The sequence below is a fragment of the Musa acuminata genome, chromosome BXJ3-4 (assembly GCF_036884655.1).
Source record: "Musa acuminata AAA Group cultivar baxijiao chromosome BXJ3-4, Cavendish_Baxijiao_AAA, whole genome shotgun sequence".
In the NCBI taxonomy this organism is placed as follows: domain Eukaryota; kingdom Viridiplantae; phylum Streptophyta; class Magnoliopsida; order Zingiberales; family Musaceae; genus Musa; species Musa acuminata.
Window position 1 is genome coordinate 42,624,066 of NC_088352.1, and position 16,202 is coordinate 42,640,267.

The 16,202-nt window shown below is 45.0% G+C and overlaps 1 protein-coding gene and 1 long non-coding RNA gene across 5 annotated transcripts; one reads left to right on the forward strand and one right to left on the reverse strand.

Moving 5' to 3' along the window:
- Positions 1-2,533: 2,533 nt before the first annotated feature.
- On the reverse strand, positions 2,534-5,056 carry LOC135636169 (probable N-acetyltransferase HLS1). 2 transcript variants are annotated; one of them, XM_065147773.1, is made up of 4 exons: positions 4,257-5,056; positions 3,933-4,054; positions 3,840-3,899; positions 2,534-3,765 (listed from the first exon to the last, which is right to left on the reverse strand). In XM_065147773.1, the coding sequence occupies exons 1-4, from the start codon at positions 4,470-4,472 to the stop codon at positions 2,898-2,900; spliced, it is 1,266 nt and encodes a 421-aa protein (XP_065003845.1). In that variant the 5' UTR covers positions 4,473-5,056; the 3' UTR covers positions 2,534-2,897. The 2 variants fall into 2 exon arrangements, with proteins under 2 accessions (XP_065003845.1, XP_065003844.1); XM_065147772.1 differs by having other exon boundaries at positions 3,840-4,054; positions 4,257-5,042.
- A 5,609-nt stretch (positions 5,057-10,665) lies between these two features.
- Positions 10,666-14,228, forward strand: LOC135636170 (uncharacterized). 3 transcript variants are annotated; one of them, XR_010495829.1, is made up of 3 exons: positions 10,837-11,362; positions 11,498-12,121; positions 13,948-14,228. It is a non-coding gene; the product is annotated as an uncharacterized LOC135636170 (long non-coding RNA). The 3 variants fall into 3 exon arrangements; XR_010495828.1 differs by having other exon boundaries at positions 10,839-11,603; positions 11,676-12,121; XR_010495827.1 differs by having other exon boundaries at positions 10,666-12,121.
- Positions 14,229-16,202: the final 1,974 nt, after the last annotated feature.

The following is a 16,202-nucleotide window of genomic DNA, read 5'->3' on the forward strand; positions in this document are numbered from 1 at the left end:
CAGGAGCAAGACTAAATGGCTCTATGCGGTCCTGGGGAAATGACATGAACAAGCCTATGTCAAGCCCCCTCCTGGCTTTCAAGTTCAACCTTTCTTCCGAACCTTTTTAGAAATATGGAATTAAGAGTGAGAAAAAGTTGGTGTTTTCCAAAGTCGCCTATTCTTATTCAAAGTCACCCCCATTCCAGTGTCCCTCCTTCGGTACTCCTAACTCGTTCCAAAGGTATGCGATGATGATGACGGAATGAGTTGTTGTGGTCTCCATATATTCTTTGTTATGCGTAAAGGGTGCTACCCTATCCCTGATTCCAGGCTATGGAGTCGAGTCACCATTCACTTAGTGATATATGCTTTTAAGAATCGTGCTTTTAGGTTTGTTGACTTAAACAAAGTATCCGGAAACTCCGCATCTGATGTAGAACTTGGGATGAAACTTGCACATTTTTTGCATCATGCCAGGAAGAACATTGCAGTGAAGTGAAGCTGCATCTTTTTTTACTGTCTTGGGTACCGCCAATAAAGATCATAATTGCAGCATAGCATGAGACCTCAACAGCAATAGGAGCATGATTTTACTGGTTGTACATGACCAGCAAGCAATTCAAGGGATCTATGACCAAGTAGTACTTGCTACATTTTGACGAAACCCTAAATTGAATAGCTAAATATTGTCGTCATCTTCTCTCTGTGTTGATGCATTTTCTTTATATAGTTACCAGAGAAAGTTGATGAATGCGTTTTTGTCATCAATGGCCGTGTTTCAAGTGTGACCGACTCTCTTATCGATAAACACTAGTAATATATTCTCAGTTAATTTCAGATGATCATTTTCCTGTTCATCTCAACTCTTTTCTCCATTCATCACAATATCATATGGTAGATACTCCTAAAACCAGCGGTTGAGTTGCATATCTACAATTTTTGTTACTGTTCTGTCGTACATTATTGAGGAAACACCAACATAACAATCAGTGACTAGTCCCTTCGCTTCTGGTTTCTAGATGGCACTAGCTTCTTCTCTTATCTTCTTAGATATTTGTACTTAATGAATTCGCCTGAGGCCACAAACAACCAACCAAAAATCTCTCAATACCATCTGCCATCACAATTTCATTTGGCAGACGATCCTAATGCCAGAAGAAAAAGTCTCATATCTGCAAGTAAGTCCCTGTGACTATCCTGTCATACATAAGGAAACACCAGAAACCCAAACGGCGAGTAATCAATCCTTCACTTTGGCTTCTTGATGACGTGATTCTTCTTTATCTCACACAAGCTAACATGCCAAAGACTTCACGACAAACAGCCAAATCGGTATACCCTTCTTCTTCTTCATATTAGCGTGAGATGTTGGGACCGTAGTGTGCCGTGATTGGATTTTGTTGTGTAGACATATTACAAGTTGCACTGCGACTTGAACATCTGATATGTTGTGGTATGTGGAGGGGTTTGGCTTCACAGAAAGTGATTTAGTGGCATAGAAAATAAACATCAGTTGGACCTCTTTCTATCAAGTTCTAACTTGTGGGAGAAGTGTGGCATCACAGCTTATATTTAGAAACATTCCCTACTCATGTTATATAGAGAACAGACCCCAACTATCTTCAAACTTATCTGAGGAACGTAACATGTGCTGCCCAAAATCTTGCTAGATATTTTTTAACCAGCATCGACCATAACCTGACTTAAATGTGTTTGTTCATTGATAGGTCGGACACATCATCGTCGGTGCTAGCAAAAAAAAGTAAAGAAAAAAGGGGAAGCTTCATATTCTTTCCAGGTACTGTTTCTTTTATAATTAACAAGCTAAAATTACTCCTAAAACTCTGTTTTCTGAATCGCAATTAGGCTTCTTTATAAGTTATCTTTGCATGACTTCTAATATAAGTAAGCTTTTTGTTTTTGAATTAGACAAAAAACAATTTCAATCTATTATTCACAAGAAACATAAAAGAAGCTCATGATTAAAAGTCAAACCAAGAAATGGGGGGAATAAATACCAGTATCTTCGCAATTGTTCTTTTTCAGATAAAAATCAGAGTGATAAGAAACAAGTGTTTTTATAGTTAGCAAATATTCTTATTGAGCAAGAAATTATTGAAAACCAACTCCTTGTGTGTTCTATTAATGAGCTGAACTCATTATAAGTGATTCCAAGAATGCATAGGCAAGCTGAAAAGAGAGGAGATATTAGGATCCTCCCTCGATTTCCTTTTGACCGAAATCATATTATAAATCGAATCTTTGTGGAGGTGACGTGACGTCCAATTATTCCGCCTAAGGGGACGGGCGAGAGACGATCACCTGCCTTTCCATCGAGATCCGAAGCATCCAGTGATGGAGCACGTGATGCAAATTGCTAGATCATAGCTCAAAAAGACCGGTATGTGAGTTCTGTAGCACGATCTCAACCCCTCGATGTCATATCTGAATCCTCAACTTTAAATCCACAGGGCACCAACGAAGTACCAGAGGAGTTAGAACGTATTGGAACAAATGTCATATCACCATCCAGAAAAGAGAGCATAAGATCTGAAGCTAGAGAAATTCCCTCTTAAAAAGGACAAAGATAAAGAAGCGGTAGAAAGAGGAAGAGAGAGAGAGAGAGAGAGAGAGAGAGAGAGAGAGGAAAAAAAGAAAGGTAGAAAGAAAAGAAGATAGGTTTCATCCACATCTTTCCACACTCAATCCCCGCTTTTATCCCCCACCCTTTCATCCATATCTCAGTCCCTTTCATTCTCCCAACAGTTGCCAAAATCTCGAAAGAGAACAGAAAACGTTATAGAAAGGCCACGCCACTTTACAAAACGGATGTCCCGGTCCCACCGTTACGATAGGCAGATGCTAACGAGCGAGGTAAACCTGGCGACGGCGAGGACGAAGCGCCGCCGTCGGCTTTAGAATTCCCTGGGGTCCACGAAGATGGTCGGCGGCGGCGGGGCCTTGGTCCAGTCGCCGAGGGCGCCGTCGCTATACTCCTCGGCGAGGCGCTTCACGCACCACAGGTCCTCGGCACACGAGAGGCGGCTCCAGTGGGGGATCCCCTCGCGGAGCGGCTCGCACGCCGCCACCTCCGCCGCCACCACCCGGCACCCCGGGTCCGTCCGCGCCATGTTGTGCGCGTGCCGGCACACCGCCCGCGCGTACGCCGCCGCTGCGGGGCCCTCCCCGCCGAGCCCGTACATAAGGTACATCCCGAACGGCCGGAACAGGTCGGGCACCGACGGGATCCGCAGCCACGGCAGCGCCCAGTCCACCGCCCGGCTCGCCAGCGCCAGCGCCCGCCGCCACCGCCCCGCGCCCCGCACCTCGAGCCGGAACACCTCCTTGGAGTTCCACACGCTCGACACCGCCCACGACGACGGCGGGTCCGCCAGGAAGGCGTCCGCCCCCTCCCACCTGGCCGCCGCGGCGCAGCCAGCGGGGACGGCGAGGAAGGTGCCGAGGGAGAGCGGGTTGGCGAGGACGGCGTCGATGTCGCGCGGGAAGAACTCTGTGGCTGCGAAGCGGCGGCGGTACAGGGCCTCGGCGTCGGCGGCGGGGAGGCGGACGATGGCAATGGCGCGGGGGAGGGTGAGGCGGTGCGCGAACACCGGTTGCACGAGGATGGCCGGGGTGCGAAACTTGGAGTAGCCGCACCGCCCCGTGAAGAGGCGGATGGAAGCCTCGTTGTCCTTCTCGGTCGCCATGTACGCGTACTCCGCCCCCTTCTCCTTGAACCATTCCTCCATCCTCTCCACCAGCTTCAACCCGATCCCTCGTCGTCTGTCGATCGACACCAAAGTTCATTAGGCTGTTGCGATTGAGATTAACCATAAGAGGTGGGTGGTGAGAGTTACCGGTGGGCGGGGGAGACGCGGAGGCCGAGGAGGTACGCGACCTTCGCATAGATGGGGGAAGGGGCGGTGTGGTGCTTCGCGAGGGAGGTTAAGGGGGCGGTGGTAGTGCTGGAGCAGCGGTGGGGCTTCCGGGCGCCGCAGGCCACGGTCTTGATGCACCCGCGCACAATCCCAACGATCTCCCTGCTCTCCGACCCACATATCACCTCCGCTACCTTTGGACAACAATGAGAATTTACTCACAGGGAGTAGGAAATGACACGAGGGGTGGGTCGATCAACTGGGGGGTGAGGGGGGGGGGGGGGGTGGTGGTGGTAACAATTTAGCAGGAAAAAAAAAAAGAGGAGGAAAAAAAAAGGACAAACGAATTATTAAGTTGGAGAAGAAGACGAAGAAGATGAAGAAGGGAGTACGGACCAGCATGAGGAAGGGAGGGGAGTGGCGGACGCGGCAGAGGGGGTCGCCGAGCAGGTCGGTGAAGAGGGACATGCCGCCGCCGCTGGGCCCTACCTCGCACCTTCGCTCTACAGCCTCCACTCCCACCCTGTCCCGCTCCGCCTCGTACTCCCTGATCACTACCACTCCTCCTTCCACCGCCGCCGCCGCCGCCGCCATCGTCTCCATCATCTCCATTTCTCTCTCCCTTTTCCTCCCTTACAACCCACGTTATACCAGCTAGCTATGATAGCCGATAATGATGATGCTAAAAGAGATCAATGCCTTGGTCTTTCTATCCTCTTCTCTCTCACTGAACTCAATCACCTTCGCAACACTCAACAGAACAGAGAAGACAAATCAGCTCTCTCTCTCTCTCTCTCTCTCTCTCTCTCTCTCTGTTGGCTAACGAGGATATGCTCAACTCTCTGCGTCTCTCTGTCTTCTGATATATATATAGATGACTCTGGGCACTCCTAACTATATTGGGGAAATTACCGTGGAACTTCGAAGCATGTCACTGAGGATAAAATGAAGGGGAGCGACGGTGGGGGGCTATTTATACTGGTGGGGAGGTGAAGCGAGAGAAAGGCTGGTGAAGTGAAGGGTTACTTCTCGCTTTAGAATCCCTTTCCTTACTCCCCTCCTTTTGTAGCTCATCAATCACAGAGAGCAGACAGAACAGAACAGAACAGAACAGCATAGAACGGAGACCGGTGTGCGTATATAGCTGTTAATATATGTATATAAAAACAGGGTAGTGGGGTGGGAGAGTGTTTCAGAATAGAAATGGCGGCTGTGGCTGCGCGGTCCCTCTGCCGCTTCCTGCGTCGCAGGTGCATCCATCATCCATCTCCGTGCCATCGGTGCTTGCTCATATACCATGCTATGACTTTATGCTAATATGCACGCATACATTCTGGCATTTTTGGCATGATATGTAGATCCACGGTATGATGATGTACATGCATAGCATGGAGGGATGGGTAGTTCAACGGACTAGCGACATAGGAGGCGGCGTGGCACGAAGGGCGCCACTGGCTACGTGGAGACGCCGAGCTCAGCCACGGTTCTGTTGCCACGTGGGCGGCGAGGCAGCGTTTAACGGCGCATCATATAATATCATGATGGAGGGCGAGGGGGAGGGGGAGGGTGGGGCACGTGACAAACCCAGTCAATGATGTGCCAGTGATGGCGGCAGAGCACCGAACGCCATCTGCCACGAGATTGACGGAGGCTCGCTGGCGCTTCCTCGTACTTTGGCGAACCGTAGAGCTTCTTTACGTGTTTGGTGGTTTCCCCATTCCACATGAAGTTGCCAGTTGGTTGAAGCGGGGTAACGTATGCGGACGCTGTTCCTTCGCCAGCCGTTCGTTGAGGAGGGGTCGAGGGTGGGGTTTGGAATTGATTGCAGGCGTTTCGAGTCAGATGGTGGGGCAATGATTGGGGATGACCTCCCCATCATTTGTTTCTACCCACGCAGCCCACCCATTCACCCTACCTTAGTTAACCGAGAGACCAAACAAGGTAAAAACATTCCGATCCGAGTAGCTTAAGGGTTAGTCAGGTATGGATTTGGGTACGGTGGTTGCTGCTGCGTCACTGAATTTGTCAGCTCCACCTCGTCTGATATCCACGTTCCATATTCCATCGCCAGTTTACCATTTGGATCTTCCTGGTCGGGCCCACCTATTTGTTTCTTGTGCTGTGTCTTTTGGCTTTCTTCCCCCTCCCCCTCCCCCTCCCCACCCTACCCTTCGCCTTCTCGCCTTTTTCTTGTCCTGGCGTAGGGTCCGTCGACGTACCAAATTCCGTCCGTGGAAATGATATGTGAACATGATGAGCCACATCCTTCAACCTAATCATATCTAATCTCTCACCTGTCTGAGCTCCACGAGCATCGTTCGATGGTCGAGTCCTCTCGATGTGCTCAGAGATGCCATCAATCCCCAAATTTCGATTCTCAATCTAAATCATGTCCAATTCGGATCGGTCGATCTGCTTCGATCCCAATCTAATACTGGCCCTACCCTCGTAACTCAACTTAGCAGTCAAAGCTCCAAGTCAAATCAGGTTGGATTCACATCGGCATCATTTTTTGGATAAAGATCAAAGAGCCATCGGAGCCATATATCTTGTCACAAATGCTTGGATGGATGGATAGATGGATGGATGGATGGATGATACCACACAGCCGACGCATTGATTTAGGGCAATAAGAATATCCATTAAGATGGGAATTTGCAACGGTCTAATTGGCCTTGGGGGTATGTCGTTCATCGACATCCAGTGCATCATTTTGCATCCGCCACCACCTTCTGCTTTCGGTGCATCATTTTGCATGGTTTACAATGTCATCGTCGGGAAAGTTACCCTTCTTTCCGGTCCGGAAAACGAGATGAAGACATGGTGAGAGCAGTGAGAGACGATCGAGGACCACAACAACATCACATCTGCAAAAACCAAGTAAACGGCATGGTGTTTCCACCATGTGAGGTTAGCCAAGCAAGGGGGAGTTGTTCCTCGTGCTAGCTCATGTTCTCCGACCAGAAGACCGCAGCGGCGGATCTGTCGCTACCTGTCTCGGTTTCTCCGAGAAACCTGATCGACTGAAGCTGTGATCCGGCGCCAGTCCGACCGGTGGCGACTATTACAGGACGCAGCAGGTCATTATTGCTGAAATATTCAGAGACACAGCCAGCTTAATCTAGTGTCGAAGCCATGGCTAATCACATGCAAGTGAAGGACGACAAGAAGACAGCGGTCTCCATAATATTCGCGTCCACCGGATTCTGTCGCCCTCTGCCGGCACTAGCGTCGTGCTTCGAAGACCGTGAACCGACGAACGACACGCGGAACCACCAACCAGCTTCACATGTCTTGTGCGACTCTAAATTCTGATACGTGAATATAATATGATGCCGATGGCTGTGGAGCAGTAGCCATGGCAAGTGAGGCCAGCAAAGCTGCGGCAATTGGACCGCTACGGGTTGCTCAGCACCTGCGAGGTATGGAACATGTGAGGATTCGAGATTCAGAGGAGACGAGTTGACCAGGGAAAGGGTTAACAAAAGGGTGGTGGAGTGGCTCGAGAAGATTCTGGTGTTTGTTTAAGGTTGGAGGAGATGTGTCTCTCTCTCTGCTGTTCCGTCTCCCTCTCACTTGGCAAAAAAAAAAAAGAGAAAATGGGGCACCAATGATTTAAACCTTCAGCGACTGTTGCAAGGTTTCAGATGTCAGCGATGTCTTTGGCTGTTTCTCGGCACGGAGACCCCCACCAATTACTGCAGTTCTTGTAGGCTTGTAGCTCATGCGGCCGAGGTGGGATTCGGACAAAAGTGTGCTTCCTTCATCTCTGCATCAGTTTTCCAGTGGATGTGGATGTGGATGTGGATGGCTTTGGTCTGTGGTCTGGTCTGCCTCGGAGAATGGTAGGTCTGGTGCTCATGGAGCAAGAGATGTTTGGACCATGCATGATACGTCTCCCAGGAAGCACGGATTTTGCAGCTCGATGCATTTGTCTCACCGATTCGATCTAGCGCATACAGTAGATCGTAAGCATCGACTGAGTAATTATAATGACACGGAAAGAAAAAGACAGGAGTTGGTGCGCCCAACTCGAGGATAAGATTAACTGGAGCAGATCATAATTTCTTCGTGTACTCATCCTTGATCACATTACATGAAACTCCAAGCAACAACAGGAAAACATGTCTACGGACTCTGACATTCTATGAGTGGGACAAAGAGCATCTCGACTAGGAGCGAACGATTTCGAACACCTTGACAACATCTTGAGAGTGACGGACTGCAGGATAATACTCTTGTTGCTTCTGCTACACAGTTTTCATCCGGAAGAGAGTTTGGTAATGTCTTCTTGCTTCTCTTCTTATCTCTCTACAGGTAATTTGTGCTTTCGGATTAGCATAGTGAGTACACTTCAACATCCATCTCGATCCAAAAATTTCCTTCCCTAGCTAGTATCGGAAATATTGTGGTATGGTAATCTCTAACTTGCAACTTGTAATTGAACTCTCAGCAGCCTCGCTCTATTATTTTAGTCATGTTTATGTCCTGGTGGGTCACCACGAGTAGCTTTCCTGCAACAATCATTGTAGCTTGTCAAACATGGCATGGCATAAAAAGCCAACACAAAGGACTGTGATGTCCCACCTGTCTGTCGCATGGTCCCATTAATTAGTAGCTTGATTTCAACTTGTATTTTTTGCAGCATCATGATATTTAAGCGTTGAATTCTCCACGGCACCCATCGTAGTCTGGTGCTTGATCACACTTGTACGTCTACCCATCCCCCCAAAATTGCCTTCATCAAAGTCTGCTCGATGTCAGCGTCCAATCTTATGTTCCCCCTTCACATCCTGTCCATTTCCTTTCCGCAGACTTTGAAGGGCTTATCTTGAGACACTCACTGCAGCAAATGGTAAAACTGTTGGCATCATCAGAAGGCAAGTACACAAAGATACTCGGAAGCACGAAAACCGCACCTCTCTCGCTGGTTTTTGTGCGGAGGGGCAATCCCTATGCCGGGAAGAGGAGATCGGACAAGGTGAGCCAGCTCTCCATGGCCAAAAAGTAGAAGCACGGAGAGGGAAGAATGGGCAGCGTGGCCAACTTGTCAAAAGCCCATCTTGCAATCAACCACGACAATCCACTGGCTCCGAACTCCACAACCTTGAAGTGCACCGTGACAGCTTGGGATAAGAACAAAACCAATGCCATGGCAGCTCGAGAACACCATCATGCATGTCACAATCAGATGACGACTACATGTCATGCAAACAAACCATCATCATCACCCATCCATCCTTCCAATTTTTCACACAGGTGCGGCCGTGGGCTAAAGCTTTTTGTCTTGCTTTGGATCGATATATCTCTCTGACCTCTGGATGATCACGGTGGTGGTGATGACAAGTGTGCAGTGGCCGTGAGAGCTTCGGGGGGATGCAAATTTGTCTCGTGTTGATGACCGGCAACAGGCAGACCACGCAACATCTAATCATTAAGTCTCTATTTCTTTGTCTCTTTGGTGCAGTGACTGCGGCGGGGTCCGGTGGACACTTGGTAGGTCTCCTCTCAAATCCTGCCATGATGATAAGACTGGAGTCGGCAGGCATGTTGCATTTCTATCCGCATCGTCCGTTTGTTCTGTGGCCTTCCCTTCTCTCTGCAAGTATGACCTACAATTTTTTATCCTTTTAATGCATGCATATTGAGAAGAAAGATCATCACCAGCTTGTCCACTTGTGAGTCTCGATGTGCATCACTCCTTACTATTCTATCTTCCCGATCGATACATCAACAATCATTAAGTTTGAGCCTTCTTTTCTCTATTATGCCCAGACTCAGGAACTGGAAGAAGATGCAGGAAACTTCTAATCGGTGCTGTGAGCTTGAATCCTCTGCTGCAGAGATTTAAGTAAGTCCACTTTGTGTTTTTCCAAGTTGAGAATAAATAAAATTCGGGTTTTTAATTATGCTTAAAATTTGTTAATCAAATGGAAGGATATTTAATAATAATAATATTATTATAGTAAGGGATAAATTGAGATGATGGTCATAGATTGAAGATATTTCAAATCAGAGTGTGGGTGCTACTTGATCAAAGAAGAAGAAGACATCCATCTCATGAGACTTACAGAAAATGACAGCTTAATCCGAGCGGCTGGGGAAGGGAACATGAACGTGCAACCGAGCACTGACCTCACTATTTTGACAAGCTAATTTCATCAGCGTCGAGAGAGGGACACTTGGACATTATTTGCATCAGGAATGATGTGATGATAAGGATGGATGAACAATCGGGACGCTATCGAAGCTATGCAAAACTCACTATCAAGTTGAATTTGAGAGGGAAGAAAATATCATCAACTCCGTGGCAGGAACTAATGCTTATGGATTGCATTGAGCCACCACCTCATATGGGTTTTATCTCGATCATGTGAAAATAACATTTTGATTTGATGCATGAGCAGCTACAATGCATCCACCACATCTCAGCTCTTCACAACATGGGCTCTACTGCTTCATAACCCAGCCACAGGCCCAGTAAAAGCCTAATAGAAGACTCGGCATGGCATCTCTGAACCGATCGATGATGATTTGGGAATTTTAAATCCTACTTAATTCAAAATTGATTTGCTCTATTGTTGATTGAAAAATAATAATAATAATAATAATAATAATAATAATAAATGGATCCTCCTGAAACATCGACATGTGGGGTTAGAGAGCCATGTAGGATGCTAATGTAACACGATACGTTACAGCTTCGCTTGACTCGATAGCCACATCAACGTTAAATAAGAACATGACTAGCTTTGATCGAGGTTGAACAATGTGGGAGCCATAGAAGACGAGCGAGCGGAGCGGGGCTTTCTTCTCTCCTTTCTATGGTACGTAGTACATGACAGCAGCGTTTCTTTATGTACAGGCGGCCAACGCAACCGAGAAGAGAAGGCGGGGAGCGGCGGCGCGATGGACCGAATCACAAGTTGCGACAGAGGCAACAAGGAGCCCAATCGAAGAGGGAGGGCCAGATGTCGCCGTGCCCTCGCCTCCGCCTCCGCCTCCGCCGCTGGATCGCCCTGCCCGCCGGCGAAGGACGCCGTCGGGTCTCGGAGTCGGCCTTGCGCAGGATCTCCCACATGACGCGCACGTCCTCGTACTCGCACGTCCTCACCTCCTTCCGTAGCTTCTTCAGCCCTGTTCATGGGAGGCGGCAGAGCGTCAGAAGCCCGGATGGATGAATCAGGCCATCCATGGCGCGTGGGTGAGAGAACTTACCGGTCCTTTGGACGCCGAGACGGGTGGCGACGCCGATCCACACTCGACGCGCCGGGAACACCACCACCCGCTCCCACCACGCCATCCTAAGTCCCTTCCCCTCTTCTCTTCCTCCGACGAGAGAGAAAGAGAAGAGTTGCCGTCCCTGGTTGTGGAGGAAGCGTCTCTTATTCTGCAGCGAGGTGCAGGGGCGAAAGAACGCGTGATCAGCGTCGTCGACAGCCCCCGCGACGCGGGCTTGGGAAGTGGCGTCGTCCGCACGCGTCGATGCTCCAGTGGGCGGGGTGATGTTTCTCGACTTCCTTTGAATTCTGCACGCCATCTGTTTGCGTTCGGGCCCAAGTGTCGATGCTCCAGAGCATGGAACCCTCATGAATTCTTAGGGACGTGTCTCCGTCTGAATCGATTTTAATTCTCAGGTTCGGTAGGAGAAATGGATACCCATTGGGTTTGGGTTCGATCCAGATTTGTGAGTGCCACACCCATCGCCATCGCTAATGCTGGACTAATTCGTTTTACGTAAAGGTAAAATTACAAATATCTTCCATACTAAGTTATCCACCGTTGGATCCAACATTTTTGCGTGTGACCCCACAGCTGGGTGGCCCTCCTTGTTCTGGGTAGCTTTCTGAGGGTTGGCGGACGGTAGTGAGTATGGAAAGGCAGGTAGATTTGGATCTGTCAAGATGGCTCGTTTCATTTAACCCGCTTGAGTACATACTGCGACGAGAGACTTCATGTCTCTGGTGACAGACATGAAGCTGTAGTTAGGTCTGAGAGGCGAGATGAAGATGAGGGAGTGTGAATAAGAGATGCGCTCGATCGCCATTTCCTCGTCGCCGACCTCCTAGCGGTGGCGCTCCTAGCCCTCTCCGAAGGGTTGGCCTCCGCCTCCGCCCCTGCCGCTTCCGTCGTTGGTCGTCGATCCTCGTGTCCAGATCAAGGTCCGCGAGGTCGGCAACCGGACCGCCATGTCCAAGGCGAAACCGATGTTGGCGTCGTCCAGCCCAAGGAGTACTGGGATTACGAGTCCATACAATGAGGTAAGCGAGATTCCCAATCCCTACCCAAATTCTGACCCTAATTCCTTTCTTTCGTGTTTGGGTTTGATAGACTATGTAGCGATGTTGGGGTTACATGAAATGATTAACTGAACTGCGGTTCATTGAGATTTTTGTTTTTTCCTTCGGTGATGATTTCTTGAGTATAGAGGAAACCTATTTCGTGTGCTTCATATGTAGTTGAATCGATCTGCTGGTTTCTATACTTTGACGTGTTTCTTGGATGATTGTTAGTTTCTTGGCGTCTTCATGTTTCAGATTCTTATTCACAGTTGATAACCAGGCCCTGAGAATCTTGGGCTTATCAAGAAATTCCGAGATATGAGGATATTGGTTCTCGATTTGGCGGAGTTTCGATTTGTAATATATGGATCTCTGCCGCCGTAGTCTCTGTTAGTCTTGATCGGGTTATTGCAGTCCCCACTATCGGTGGGGCATGTGAGGTTTCGAAGCCTTACCCAATCCCTTTCTCTGATTCGTTTCTTTTTTGTTTGGGCTTCATAGATTACGTAGCGATGCTTGGGTTTACATAAGATGGTAACCTTTTCATTGGATTTCTCTAGCTAAAGATTAAAGTTGCAATGGATTTATATTTTGATGATTTCTTTAGCATTTCGCGTACCTACTTTGTATACTTCACATATAGTTCAATCAATCTGTTGGTAGCTATACTTTGGCATGTTTCTTGATTCTTAATTACAATTGATAAGCAGGCCCTGAGAATCTTGGGCTTACCAAGAAATTCCGAGGTATAACGATCTTGGTTCTTGTTTTGGTGAAGATTTGATTTGTAACGTATGGATCTTTTATGCCTATAATTCTTCATCGAGTTATTGCGGTACCCAATCGGAAACCTTGCCCAAACCATGTACCATGTACCCTAGCGTGTTCCTATCCTTTTTGTTTGGACTTGATAGATCATGTAGCGATGTTGGGGTTACATCAGATGGTTAACCTTTTCAATAGATCACCTTGGATTTATTTTTTGATGATTTCTTTAGCATTTCACATACCTACTTGTAATACTTCATATTATGGTTGAATCAATCTGATATCTTTGTTGGATGATTGTTAGTTTCTTGGTGCTTTTATCGTTCGGATTCTTATTTATAGTTGAAAACCAGGCCCCATGAATTTTGGGCTTTCCAAGAAATTCCAGGTTATAAGGATCTTACTTGTTGATTCGACGAAGATTTGGTTTGTATTTCGGGGATGTATGATGCTGCCGTAATGTCTGTTAGTCTATCGTTGGGGAGTTATATTATTAGTCCCCAACTTCCATAGGGTAAGTGAGACTTGCAAACCTTGCCAAACCCTAACTGTGATAATTTTCTTCTTTTTTGTATGGGCTTGATGGATTATGTGGGAATGTTGGTGTTATTTGAGATGATTAACCTTTTAATTATTTTTCTTTCTGCAGTTACACGAGCTAAAGATAAATTACATTGTATTCATATTTTGATGATTTCTTTAGCATTTGATGAAACTACTGTGATCTTGGTTTATAGTTGAATCATCAGTCTGCTGGTATCTATACTTGACATGTTTCTTGGATGATTGTTGGTTTTCTTTTGTGTGTGTTTTTTTTTTTTTCATGTTTCGGATTCTTATTTTAGTCTTCGTGAAGTCATTATCAGTCTCTCACGGTGGTGAGATTCTGAAACCTTACCGGAATCCTAAGCTCAATTCCTTTGTTGTTTTGGCGTGATAGATTATGAAACGATTTTAGGGTTATATGAGATGGCTAAGATAAACCATATTGGATCGTATGGTGATGATTTCTCTAACATTTCCCCAATCTTCTTCAGGTACTTCATGTGAACCAGTTGTATACTTTTGGCATGTTTCTTGGTATTTCCATGTTTCAGATTTTTATTTACAGTTGATAACCAGCCTTCTAAGAATTGTGGGCTGACGGAAAAAATGTCTAGATGGAAGGATCCCAGTTCCTGAAACAAGTTCCTCGTCATGTAATTTTTAATTTGGTTCCTTTTTGTTTGGGTTTGATACGTTACGTACTTACGAATGTTGGGTGGGTAATCTTAAGATGGTTGAACTTTTCAAAATGAATTTTCTTTTGCAGATCTAAGAGTTGGATTTATATTGTCATGATTTATTAGCATTTCGTGAACCCATGAATTCATTGTTTGACATGCATGGCTTTGGTGCTCAATTTAAGAGATACGGATCCTGTTACCTGATTTGATGAAAATTTGGTGTGTATTGTGTGGATATTTACTGCTGTACTGTGTCTATTTAGAGTTTTTCACCAAGTCCCATTGAGTTTTTCACCAAGTTATCTAAAAACATACAGCGGCAAATACAGCATTTGCAATAAGCAAAAAAAGCTAATAAAAAAATATTATCCTTCCAATACTCACTTGTCTCGCCTATTCCCAAAAACTATCTGACTCACTAATTCGAGAGCAAGTCGTTTATTTTTAGTGATGTCTGTACGTTTTACTGGTTATACGAAAACATTTTGTTATTTTATCCTGTTCGCTCAATATTATCGACAACTTACGAAAGAAAAGGTGACAAATTTCTTTTCTTTGTTGCAGTGATAAATGGGCTTTCAAAAAAGTTGGCAGAGGGGGAATATAGTGGCCTTGAAAGAGTAAATTGAAATATTGATGGTTTTTTTTTTTCTTGGAGGAGGGAATGATTTTTTTTCAACAATAAGTTACTGTTAATCCTTGCAAGCCTGTGAAGAAAACAAAAAAACTTATTGATGATATTGATGTAATTTTTATCACATTATGTATTCTTATTGAGTGCATATAGAGTTTCTTCATGAGAAATTTATCTCGTAAAATATTTCTTCATTTATTATTGAGAGCACTAGATATCTTTCGTGTTTTATCAATCAAAGATGTGTTTACTGTATACAAAATAATAATAATAATTTTTTTAATACGTGTTTATTAATATTTAAATATATTTTTATGAATATTAGAAAAATATTTTTATTATGTTTTAAAAGTTCTTACAAGTATGTATTTGTTTTAAGAGTTCTCTTTGAAGACTCCTGCAATTATCAATAATCTGATTTTAGTTACATATTCATGACAACTCACAATTGTGTCATCGCGACAGCAAAAGTTATCCTTTTACGCAAGTGATTGCTTACATGACTCGAATCAAGATTAATTGTCATCCACAGTCAAAACGTGCAATAATTTTAATATGACTACAAAATCCCAAGAGACATACCTGAACATTTGACAAACCACTGATACCATTCGACACCTTAAGAATGTAAGTCACACTATCTATCATGTTAACATAACTACTTTCACCCCAAAATAAGGGGGAAAAAATAACAACATTTTATTAAATGTAAAAATAATTCTAATGCTAATGAGCTCAATGTGTTAATAAGTTATTATTCTATAACAAAAGGTTCAAAGTGAAATTAAAGTTAGTTCATTCCGGTGATTGTTATTAATATATTATTTTTATTAGTAAACCAAACATGTTCGATTCCATCATGAGAAATTTATCTTATAATCTTATTATTGAGAAAGTGCATCACTAAACATCTTACTAACGTGTTTTATCAATCAATCAATATGTGTTTACTGTATACAAATTATTATTATTATTATTTAATACGTAAAATTACTGTAAAAACTATAAATATTTCAATGTATTTTATGAACATTAGAAAATATTTTTATTATGTATTAAAAGTTCTTACAAGGTATGCATGTGTTTTAAAATTTTACTCTTCAAGTAACAACGAACCAGCTAAATAATTAATTCTATCCAACAATTAACCTTTAATTAGATCATTTTTATTTTTCTTTCTATAATAGCCAGCTAAATCACAAATTGGCTATAATACCAGCTATTGCCAGAATTTTTATTATCAACCAAGTTTAGACTAAAATCCACGTCTAACAAAGGTGATCAAAATGTATTTTTATGCATTGCATAGAACTAGTCGAATTAACAGTGCCACTTGTGCAAGATCAAACTTAAAGCCCAAGGTAGTACTCAAGAACAATAAGAAAGCAGACATTAAAAAAAAAAATTGAATATATTATGTAAGAAGACTGTG